The 12,317-nt window shown below is 44.3% G+C and overlaps 1 protein-coding gene across 2 annotated transcripts in view; it reads left to right on the plus strand.

Moving 5' to 3' along the window:
* Positions 1-12,317, plus strand: part of KHDRBS3 (KH RNA binding domain containing, signal transduction associated 3) — a 154,230-nt gene that overhangs the window by 88,915 nt on the left and 52,998 nt on the right. For both annotated transcript variants that reach the window (XR_014175212.1, XM_081951040.1), the window contains exons 3-4: positions 5,658-5,774; positions 10,782-10,928. Coding sequence is in view for 1 of the 2 variants with exons in the window: in XM_081951040.1 (XP_081807166.1) it covers positions 5,658-5,774; positions 10,782-10,928 (264 nt within the window). In the remaining variant the exon portion in view is untranslated. The remainder of the gene's footprint in view (positions 1-5,657; positions 5,775-10,781; positions 10,929-12,317) is intronic.

Below are 12,317 nucleotides of genomic sequence, written 5' to 3' on the forward strand. Positions count from 1 at the left end.
TGAAAATGTAAACCTCATCTGATAAAGTCTTCAATCTTTGTGAATAACAGCAAAGGGAAGAGATCAATTCAGCCGTCCGTCTGGTTAGAAGATCAGGGACAATTTTAAGGTGTACTAGAAAATAATGAATCACACTTTATATAGAGAGAGGGAGATAGAGCCTCCCATCACAAGTGGTCCTTCTTTATAGGTTTTTACAATAAAATCTACAGTGCCTTCCGCAATATTTCATTAGAGGTAATCCTCGACTTGGCTACAATTCAGCCCCAGATTTCTGTTGCTAAGCGAGACAGTTAAGTGAGTTTTGTTCCCTTTTACAGCATTTCTTGCCACAGTTGTAAAGTGAATCACTGCAGTTCTTGAAGTCAGTAACACAGTGATTAGGTCAGGGGTGTCCAAACTTGGGAACTTTAAGACTTGTGGACTTCAACTCCCAGAATTCCCCAGCCAGCCATGCTGGCTGGGGAATTCTGGGAGTTGAAGTCCACAAGTCTTAAAGTTCCCAAGTTTGGACACCCCTGGATTAAGTGAACCTGGCTTGACAGAAGGTTGCAAAAGATGATCACGGGACACCGCAACCGTCATAAATACAAATCAGTTGCCATGCACAGGGGGAGGCTGCAATGATCATAAAAGTGTGAAAAACAATTGTAAGTCATTTTTTTCAGTGCCTTTTTAAATTTGAATGTCACTGAGCAAACTCTTGTAAGTCGAGGACGTTCTGTATGGATTTCAAAAATCCAGAGGCCCTTCAACCATCTGTCTCAAAGATAAGCCATTCAAATCCGTTGTAGCATCTCACATAATCTTTTGTATCTGTGTTGTGGCTTGCCAGCGAAATCTGGCAGCAAACTCAGACAGTGAGGAGGTTTGGGAGGAACACGGGCCAGTTCTGGAGTCTGGGGAAGGCTCTGATGAGGGCTCTGCATCGGAGGCAGAGATGGGGCCACGGCCGTCTGACAGTTATCAGCTGCCTTTGGAGTCAGACATCAGTGGGGCAGAAGAACAGCTGGAGCTGTTCCCAGGGTGCGCATGCACAGAGCTGCCAGGAGAAGGGAACAGCTAAGGAACAAGGGTCAACTCAGGAGTAAAGGCCACAGGTGGACAGTGAATGGCCTTTCCCATAAGGAATAAAGAGGAGCGAAAGGAGAGAGGAGTTTGCAGAAGACAATTAGTTCAATTCATTAGGGTGAAGATCTGTTCCTGACTTCTTGCCAAGTATTGTCTGCTACAGAGTGGCGTTTGGAAGATATTGGCCTGGCAGCTCTCCAAGCCTGATCAAGGTCTGTGGTTGTGAAATCTCATTAAAGACTGTCGTCCGGGACTTTGCTGGAGAGGAATTCACTTTAAACTAAATAAAAGGGGTTTTATCGGGACGAGGAGTCAGCTTCATGCTTTTGGGAAGTCTAGGTCGGAACAATGTTGGGAGTTCTACCTGCCTACCAATCCTATTTGAAAAAGGTAGCATAATGCTTTATCTCTGAGTACTATTGTCTAAAAGACAACAATACCCAGGAAAAGCAAGTGGAATAACTCCTAATTTCATTTCCTCTCATTAAGTTCTTGACTGCTGCTGATTCTTTTCTCTCCCTTCCCAACTTTGACAGCAAAGGCTCTGTTGGGTTTTTTGGCTCAGCCTTCCCCAATCTAGTGCCCTCCAAATGAGTTGGACTGCAATTGGCAGAATACATTGGAAAGAAGGCAGGATGAAAAAAAGAGCAACCTTGACGGCAGGCCGACTTGAGGGGAAGAGAATGTATTTTTCCAACACTTTTACGCTGCTGAGATCATTGTACAGCGAGCAACAGAGAATCCCCCAATCGGTATTTTGGGGAAGAGAGAAAGTTCCTGTAACATGTCTCTAGATCTTCCCTGAGTCAGGATTGTTTTAACTATCTCTTTCCATCTTGATAGCTCCCTAGTCAGCGTTCCTGAGAAAAGGGGCTGTTTCTGGGCTACGGCTAGCTATAAAAAAATATGGCTATCTTGAGGCAGAGGGGAATTAATAATGCTAATTAGCGTAGGGCAATGATGGCTAACCTTTTTCTCCTCCCGTGCCAAAATCGTGCGCACGCGCGCAACAGCCACACACTCATGCTCACAACTATAATGCAGTGCACCCTGTCCCCTGCGCATGTGTGCACAACCCCCTGTGCGTGCACCCGACCCCCCCCCCTTGCCTTGTTTTAGGCCTCACCCTTAAGCCTCTTGGGACCAGAAACGGGCCACAGGGGTGGGGGACGCACCCCCCTGTGCTTCCCCCATCCCCTGTGCATGCATGCACTTCTCCCGCATGCACGGCTGAGACCCGAAAATCAGCTGTCTGGCGGGAGATGTACACACATGTGTGTTGGAGCTGAGCTGCAGATAGGGCTCTGCGTGCCACCTATAGCACCCCTGCCACAGGTTCACCATCATGGGCATAAGGAAAGAAAGACCACCCTGATGCTTTGAAATATCTCCTTCCTTTCCCTTTCTCCTTCCCTCTCTCTCTCTGTCTCTCCCTCTTGCCACCACCTCTTTTTTTTCTCTCTCTCTCCACAAGATGAGTCTGGGTGGCTTACAACATTTAAAGCAATAAAACCATACAAATACACCTAACCCTTGGCTTACAGCACTTTATTTAGAGACTGTTCACTTACAACAGCACTGAAAAGAAAAGAGACTTATGACCTCTTTTCACACATGTGGCCGTTGCAGCCTCTCCATGGTCATGTCATCGAAATTCAGATGGATGCAGCTGAGTCATATTTATGACGGTTGTACTGTCCTGGAGCCACGTGGTCCCATTTGCAACCTTCTCATAAGCAAAGTCAGTAGGGAAATCAGATTCACTTCACCCCAGTACCAACTTAGCAACTGCAGTGATTTACTTAACAACTGTGGCAAAGAGAGTCATAAAATGAGGCAAAACTCACTTAAGAAATATCTTAAGACAAATGTCTTAGCAATTTGGACCTCCATTGTGGTCATACATTGAGGACCACCTGTATATATATCTAATAGCAATAGCACTAAGACTGCTTCATTGTGCTTTTACAGCCCTTACTAAGCAGTTTACAGAGTCAGCATCTTGCCCCTAACAATCTGGGTCCTCATTTTACTGACCTTGGAAGGATGAAAAGCTGAGTCAACCTTGAGCCTGGTGAGATTCAAACTGCCAAATTGCAGGCAGCTGGCAGTCAGCAGAAGTAACCTGCAGTACTGCACTCTAACCACTGTGCCACCACGGCTCCTAATTCTGAATTATTTGGACGCAATTTTGACTTGAAGCTGTATCTTGGAAACTGGAGCCAGTTAATGCTCAGGCCTGCCATTCGGCATTCTCACCACTGTGCCACCATGGCTTTTCCAAATGCAGATGCATCCCAGCAGTTACACATGTTCATGCTAAGGTACAGCCTGACACAGATTGAAACATTGTCCCAGGTATGGGCTAAGGGACCAAGAACTGCAGAAAATCTACAAAACGGTAAGGCAAACTTGGATGCAGTGATTGCCATCTAAGTATCTTAACTGGATAGGTTTCTCCAGCTCCGTGTCAGTCAATCCGATAGAAATTCTGCAGGCGTTCGAAAGGCAAAAAAAGAACAATAAATTCCACAGCTCTGAGTAATCCCTGGGGCTCCTTTTGAGCCATCCCAAAAGAGCTGAAATAATCTGCCCAAAGAACATGAATGCTACAGCTTACATCCCTGCCTCGGTGGTACTTTTGCCATCTTCCATTCATCAAAAGGCCATTCCGTCCTCAAGGGGACCATTATTCCCCCTCAAGAGAGAGCTTATTTTTAGGTTTTATCTCTTGAGGGTCAGATCAGAGACAGATTGCCTTCTCACTGCTGGAAGCCATCTGGGCTGGTTCTGTCAAATCTTGTCTTGCTTTGCCCTAGAAAGTCAGTGTCATCTCCTGTCAATCTCTGTCCCTTTCCAGTAGAGATGAACATTTTCGGTGTCTAAACCAGAAATGTCCAATCTTGACAACTTTAAGACTTGTGGACTTCAACTCCCAGAATTCCCCAGCCACCTGTGAACAATTCCCCAGAATTCCCCAGCCACCTGATCTGGACCTTGCCTTTCTCTGACTTGTCGTCGGATACTTTGTGAGATAAAGGGAGAAAATGGATCAATGGAAATTTCGCCCATACCTTAAGGTGTTATCCACACGTCATCCTTAGTGAAGTGTGCAAACCAATATCTGCATTTTCTGTGTCGGATGAGGAGAGCACAACTTTCTCCTGTCTTGGCCATTTTTTACAGAGGCACAACTGAGAGCATTTTTTAAAAAATAGTATTTATTGAATTTTCTAACATTTAAAACAAATTTATACTTATAACAGCTTTTCCATATCTTTTGTAAGAATCCTATTTACAAAAAATTCTATTTCTATGTCACTATCCTAAGCTATGTCCTTATTTAAATACACTCTATAATATTTTATCGTTTGTACCTTAAGTTTTATGTTTACTCTCAAGCCAGGAATACCATCTGTTCCAAATGTGATTGTACTCGGTTTCTTCCCTCTCCTTCATTTCCATAGACCAGGGGTGTCCAAACTTGGGAACTTTAAGACTTGTGGACTTCAACTCCCAGAATTCCCTAGCCAGCATGGCTGGCTGGGGAATTCTGGGAGTTGAAGTCCACAAGTCTTAAAGTTCCCAAGTTTGGACACCCCTGCCATAGACAGTCTATCCATTTCTGCACATTTATAGATTTTCCTTCTTCTAATTGGGTCTGGGGGAGTATCTGTTTGTTTCCAATTCTGTGCTAAAAGGATTCTACTTGAGGTTAATATGTGTAGCATTATGTATTGTAATTTTTTTCTCCATTTTCCAATCAAAGATTCCTAGGAGGAACAGCATTCAAACCAACATCTGCATTTTTTGCATCGGATGAGGAGAGCACAACTTTCTCCTCCTGTCTTGGCCACTTTTTACAGAGGCACAATTGAGAGCCTTTTAACAGACTGCATCACTGTTTAGTTTGATGGCAACTGTGGACGCTCGGCAGCTGGCATACATTTATGATGGTTGCAGTGTCCTGGGATTGTGTGATCACTTTTTTGGGACCTTCTGACAAGGAAAGTCAACGAGAGAGGCAGGCTTACTTAATAACTGTGTTATTTCCTTCACAACTGCAGTGATTCACTTAACCAGTGTGGCAAGAAAGGTCATAAAATGGGGCAAAACTCAACAGCTGTCTTGCTTAGCGACATACATTGTGGTTCTAAAGTGAGGCCTCCCTGTATCTGTTTGTCACTAAAACGGATGCAACTCGATGGGTATCATTTTATTATTTTTGATAGAATCGGAGCTCCAGTTTTTTGTTTTCAGATCCCTACAAAATACTTTGTGCCTTTTTCACTCCTTATGTAGCTTCGTATTACCCAAAACTTTTTAATGCAGAGAAAGCTTCCAGCAGCAAAAGTGCTAGCATTATGGTGGTAATTTTTTCCCCCCTCTGTTCCTCCTTTCATTCTCAGCTGCAGCAAAATTTACAGCTTAATGTGTTTCTTTATTTCCCAGAAATAGACAAGTGCTGTTTTCGGCAGCATTTTTTTTTTAACCCCTGGCACGAATCTTAAGTCAAGCTTACAGCTTCTCAGCACTGTTGCACTGATACTTTATTGGTTTTTATTGTTGCTCATTTTGTCTTTCAGTTCAACTTTGTGGGGAAACTTTTGGGCCCGCGTGGCAATTCTTTGAAGCGCTTGCAAGAGGAGACATTGACGAAAATGTCAATATTGGGAAAAGGATCCATGAGGGATAAAGCAAAGGTAAAATTGCTGGCTGGAGATCGTTAGCGTGCGTTGTACTACTGTGTGTGTCTTTCCTCACCAATCCTAGGGTAGCCTGGGGAGAATTAAAGCAAACACAAGTCAAGGTGTACATAATGACCTATCCCGATTTGCATTCTGCATGCATTTTGCTCTTTCCACCATGCATTCCTTGCCTCAGAGAAAATGCAGGGTTTTTTGCACGCCTTTTGAGGATAGTTGGAATGGATTGTTGACTGCCCAAACTACCCTCCAAATTCCTCCTCATGAACTCCTACCCTGTTTTCCCGAAAATAAGACCTCCCCAGATAATAAGCCCAGTCATGCTTTTGAGCGCATGCGCTAAAATAAGCCCTCCCCCCAAAATAAGCTCTCCCCAAAAATATTGCAACACAGCAGCAGCCGTGAGGTGACCATGCTTGCCGCCTCCTGCACCTCAAAAATAACAAGACCTCCCCAAAAATAAGGCCAAGTGCTTATTTTGGGGATCAAAAGAAAATAAGACCTTGTAATAATAAGATCAGTGTACAAAATCCTTACCACCATGGTACGGGCACTCAAATCTTTATTTCACTTTTAGGGAGCCAGCTGGATGACTTTGGGCCAATCTCTAGGAGACTGGGAGTTCTAGTCCTGCCTGAGGCCTGGTAGCTGCTGGCTGACTGGTCCAAACACCAGGAGATGGTGAATTCTAGTCCCATCTTTGGCATGGAAACATCTGGGTGACCTTGGTCCAATCACCAGGAGATATTGAGTTCTAGTTCTGCCTTAGGCACGACAGCCCTCTGGATGACCTTGGGCATGCGGTCCTCCCGAGCTCCATTTTCGCTGGCAGAGGGTTGCAGGAGGCCTACACAGCCGGAAACGGAGTTCGGAAGCCTGCTTTTGTTGACAGATCCTTTGGACTGCCACAGACTGACATGAGTGACATACAATACAATTCAGTACAGTACAGTACAATACCAGAGTTGGAAGGGACCTTGGAGGTCTTCTAGTCTGACCCCCTGCCTAGAGAGGAAACCCTATATCACTTCAGACAAATAGTTATCCAACGTCTTCTTAAAAACTTCTAGTGTTGGAGCATTCACAACTTCTGGAGGCGAGCTGTTCCACTGATTAATTGTTCTAACTGTCAGGAAGTTTCCCCTCAGTTCTAAGTTGCTTCTCTCCTTGATTAGTTTCCACCCATTGCTTCTTGTTCTACCCTCAGGTGCCTTGGAGAATAGTTTGACTCCCTCTTCTTTGCGGCAACCCCTGAGATATTGGAAGACTGCTATCATGTCTCCCCTAGTCCTTCTTTCTATTAAACTAGACATACCCAGTTCCTGCAACCGTTCTTCATATGTTTGAAGAACAGTTGCAAGCAGACCACATTCACTCTGGCCACACCCACCCCGGCCCCTTTCCCCCTAAGGTCAGACTCAACCCTGATGCGTGTGTCCCTAAATGAAATCGTGTTTGTCACCTCTGACTTAGAGAGTGTTGTAAAACACTGTGAAATGGTATATAAGTCTTAAGTGCTATTGCTATTTCAGTAACCTTTGTTGTTATCTGTTGTCTGAACCAGCAAGGAGCTGGTCCGTAATCCTCTTGTTCACTTTGCTCAACAGCCCCCCCACCCCCACCCATTACCATACAATACCTTTATTACAGTTTTAATGTGCACTTTTATCTTTCCATCCTGGATGCTCTTTAGACCATCTTAGTAGAGCCTGCGAGGGTTGTTTACCAGGTGGTTTGTTTGTTTGTTGTATCTCTCTGCTTTGTTCACTCTTTAAATTATTCAGAATATCGGGGCTTGCATTGTTTCCCACGGGAGACTATTAGAGCCTAATAGCTCTCACTGTTAAAAAGGATTTTCTGAAAGCTGGCTTAGCTTTTTTTCTCCCAGATTAAATTTATTACTCGCAGCTCCTACCCCGTTCTGTTTGTGGACTTTGCTAAATTGCTTAAAAAAGTAAAGAATTCTCTTCCTCTTTCGAAAGTCGCCTTCGTTTAAGTTACAAGTAAGACAGCCCTGGAATGCAGACAGGGGACCAAATACGATTTGTCTCAATGCCACAAATAGAGAAATAAAATAAAAAATAAAGAAATGGAGAGGCTAATAAGACAGAGACCTTATATATCTTTTCTTCTACTCGTTCTTTCTTACAACTAACCGTTGTTTCTCAAACTAACCGTCTTTTGACGTGTGTTAGCTTTCCCAATTTACATGGGCCTGTCAACTGATCCCATTATTTTTGCTGTAAATTTCGGAATAAAAAGATAGTTACCCAGAAGTAAGAGAAGCAAGCAGTGGCTCAGTGGCTAAGACTGTCGATCAGAAGGTTGGCAGTTCGGTGGTTCGAAACCCTAGAGCAGCGTAACAGAGTGAGCTCCCGTTACTTGTCCCAGCTTCTGCCAACCTAGCAGTTCGAAAGCATGTAAAAATGCAAGTAGAAAAAACAGGAACCACCTTTGGTGGGAAGGTAACAGCGTTCCATGCGCCTTTGGCGTTTAGTAATGCCAGTCACATGACCACGGAAATGTCTTCAGACAGTGCTGGCTCTGTGGCTTTGAAACGGAGATGAGCACCGCTGCCTAGAGTCAGGAACAACTAGCACATATGTGCGAGGGGAACCTTTACCCAGAAGTAATTTCTGAGTGACACAAACCTACATAACTCATAATCAATGACACAAACTAAGAGCAGATGCAAGAACTTTTAACCAGATTGGTCAAATGTGCGTCTATGGTCCTCATTGGAAAAACAGTGTAGCGTATAGTATTTTTAATACACCCTAGCTAGAACAATAGTATAGAAGCACTTCAGAACACACATAGACTAGAGAGGCCATCGTGGATTTCTGATTATTCAGTATACCAGAAGCTTCCGATGTACTTGTGGGTAAGGAATGTCCTTATATGCCCCTCTTCAAATTGTTAGTAACATTGCTCTGTACTTCTAGTTTTGTTTTTCCTCCAATCAGCACCCATTTATCTTATTTTACAAGCAATATTTTATCTAATTCTTCACAAAACATAACACTGTATGCCCAAGCCTTTAATAAAATAAACTGAATGGCCTACCTAAGTGCAGTGGAAAATGGAAGTGTGTGTGTGTGTAGATATGCACACAAATACACATTCCTTTTACCACTACACCTGGGGTGTGCCACTGTGTTTATTTTGAAAATGTTCTAGGTAGGTAGGTAGGTAGGTAGGTAGAAAGAATCCAGATTTTGAGGTGGCTAACTTAATTTATCAACTAGGATTTAAGTAGATGGCGTCGAAATACCAAAAGGCATATTTGTTCCAGGCCTCCCTTTACCTTCCCCTCTTTTATCCCATCTGTGGTTCATCCGTGATTACCTATATGTGTTGAAAGGGTCAATGGCATCTGGGTAAGCATCGCAATATTTCAGTTGCCAGGCAACAGAGATAAGATAGAATGGCAGAACAGAGGAAGTTGAGCAAAAATAGAACCCTTGGGGAAAGAAAAGTGTTGGGACAAAGACGAAAACTTAAAGCAGACTTAACGTTATGTGCTAGAGCAGTGATGGCGAAGCTTTTTGGTAGCGAGTGCTGAAAAGGTCACGCGGAAACATCACATGCCCGCTTGTCAGGGCCTCATTCTGGAAAAGCCGAACTTCCGAGTTCTGGTGCGCACGCTCACCCAACAATCACCTGGCTGCCGCGCATGTGCACACAAGGTTTTGGCACTGTCGCGCGTGTGGACATCTGAGTGTCGCTTGTACATGCACGCCAAAAACCCGGAAGACAAACAGGCAAGGCCGCCGTGATGGGAGACAAGGCGCCGCATGCCACTTTGGGCTCGTTTGGTGCTTCTTTTGGTGTGATCAAGTGGGGTGAACAAAGGTGAAGGTTGCCTATATTAAAGCCAGCGCTAAAATACTTAGCTGATTGACAGCTGTAAGAGGGCAACAGATCTGTTTAGCTTTCATTTCCAGAAAGCCTGGGAGATAGTTATTTTTTTTTTCTTCAGGTTTCCAGAATCTTTCCTGCTATCTAGGCCTTTGGTGGTGGGTGGATCCATGAGAAAATAAACTGCTTTTAACGGAGTATCCAAAGTATATCTTTTTTCTAAGAGCATAGCAGGATTTTGAGAATTCCCATAAGTCTGGAAGTTCTTTAGAGGATGCGTAGCTCCACCTTCAGGTTACAAAGGCGGTGGTATAAAGTCCAGCAAATTTATTATTTAAGAGGCAGACTATCGTAGATTTGTTGAACAGCTAGGGCAGGGGTCGGCAACCTTAAACACTCAAAGAGCCACAAAGGTCCTAACCGGAACCCCCCCATTCAGTTCTGAATCCAACTGGAAGTCCAGTTCCCATCACCATAGAGTCGTCTCCTAGTCCGCTGTCCTTTTTCCTCTACCTGTCCTAACCGAAATCCCTATCAATTGTGAAGCCGACCAGCAACAGGGAGCTGCAGCAGAAGGTGAAAGAGCCACATGCGGCTCCAGAGCCGCAGGTTGCTGACTTCTGAGCTATGGAACGGAACCATGATAGGACTGTTGGCAAAGTTCAATCTAATTCAGAGTTCTCTCTCTGGTACCACATGATATTGTTTCTCAATCTTGGTCACCTCTGGACTTCAACTCCCAGAATTGCTTGCTGGGGAATTCTGGGAGTTGAAGTCTAAAGACGTTAAAGTGCCTAAAGTTGAGCAATACTGCCATATAGATACTTGTTATCTATAAGACATGAGACCTAGTTTCTACTCATAAAATTGGCTTGGTTATAGATGATAAAGGGCTCAGTTGTAATCATACTTCAAGGATGACCTGTATACCGTAAAACATTAGCAGAGGGGGCCCCATGGTATCTTGGAATTATTTAGCTAAGTGATAACACAAAAATCCATATGGTATATTTATTTCCAAATTCCTTTTGGTTAATTATTCCCTTCTCCCCCCTCGACCCCTAGCAGTGTGTAAAACAGTCCATGATCATCGTCTGACTTCTTCATGCAATGATTTCATGTGGCATTTTCCCATCTTCCCAGGAAGAAGAATTGAGGAAAAGTGGAGAGGCAAAGTATTTCCATTTAAATGATGATCTGCATGTTCTCATCGAAGTGTTTGCCCCGCCAGCTGAAGCCTATGCCAGAATGGGACATGCGCTGGAAGAAATTAAGAAATTTCTCATTCCTGTAAGTACCGATCACTGCCATTATTCTTGTCGTTCGTTCGTTCATTCATTCATTCTTCAGTGTCAATGACTCTGGGCAGCAGACAGAATTGAAATGAAATGAAAAGAGTTACAAAATGTTACAAAAGTCAAAATGCAAAGCAACTAAGAAAAAAATCTAATCAAATCCCTAACACAGGGGTGTCAAACTCGATTTTATTGATGCATCAGGGTTGTGCTTGACCTCGGGGGAGCGGGGTGGACGTGCCCAAGGGGCGTGGCCAGCTTGACATCATTTGTGTTAGGGGTCCCTGTGCTGGCCTGAGTGCTCTGCCAGCAAAAACGGAGCTCGTGATGGTATTGTGCGGCTCTCCCGAGCTCCGTTTTCACTGGCAAAGGATTGCAGGAGGCCTTCGCAGCTGGAAACGGAGCCCCAGGAGCCTGTTTTCACTGGCAGAGCACTTGGGCTGCCACAGGCGCCCCTGACAGAGTGACATCAAGCAGGGCACGGCAACTCTGCCTCCACCAACCCCTTCCCGAGCCGCATTTTTGCTGGCAGAGGACTCATGAGCTGCTCCTTCAGCCTTGCAAGCCAGATCTAAGCACCCTGCAGGCCGGATCTGGCCCACGGGCCTTGAGTTTGAAACCCGTCCCCTAAGACAACAGAGGTTTTTATTTGAAAGCATTCGTACACTTGGATTCCCCCCCCCCAAAAAAAAAATTCCATAGCTTTATTTTCTGATAAGAATGCTGTGATGTATCCATTTGTCCATGACTTTCATCTTGCAAAGATAATTGTGTGTGTTATGTGCAACACATGATAGAAAGTGTTGGTTCCGGCCATTCTACCATCCTAGAAGGCTATACAGATAGTCCTTGATGTATGGTCCCTTAATGATCTTTCCAAGTCAGGGTGGACTCTCAAAGCAAGTATTTATGGCTTGTATCCAAAGTACAGAAGGTCACTCCATCCCCATCACATGACTATTTTGGATGCTTAACAAATGGCCCACATTTGCAGCCGTTCGCAGTGTCCCACAGTTATGTGACCATGGTTTATAGTGTTTTTGCCAGAAAGCAGTGTTGAGTTCTAGTTTCTGGCAAAAAACCCACTCCATAGTGAACAATGGGCTCACTTAATGACCGCACTGTTTTTGCTTAATCACCGCAACAAAATAGGATGTGAAATCAGGTGCAGGGGCATGTCGAACTGCTTAAAGTCCATCATGATTTAGGACCATAACAGTGGGTTCATTTATAGTCGTGAATCAAGGACTAACTGTCCAGGAGAGACTTCCATACAGCAAGGGAATCTAAGTAACTATTATAATAGTTGCCTGTTCTCATTTTAGGGCAGCACTTCCTACCCGTGAGGTGGGAAGATATGTTTTAATCCACGACTGCAGGATTC

Source organism: Natrix helvetica (assembly GCF_964273705.1).
Source record: "Natrix helvetica genome assembly, chromosome: 4".
NCBI classification, from domain to species: Eukaryota; Metazoa; Chordata; class Lepidosauria; order Squamata; family Natricidae; genus Natrix; species Natrix helvetica.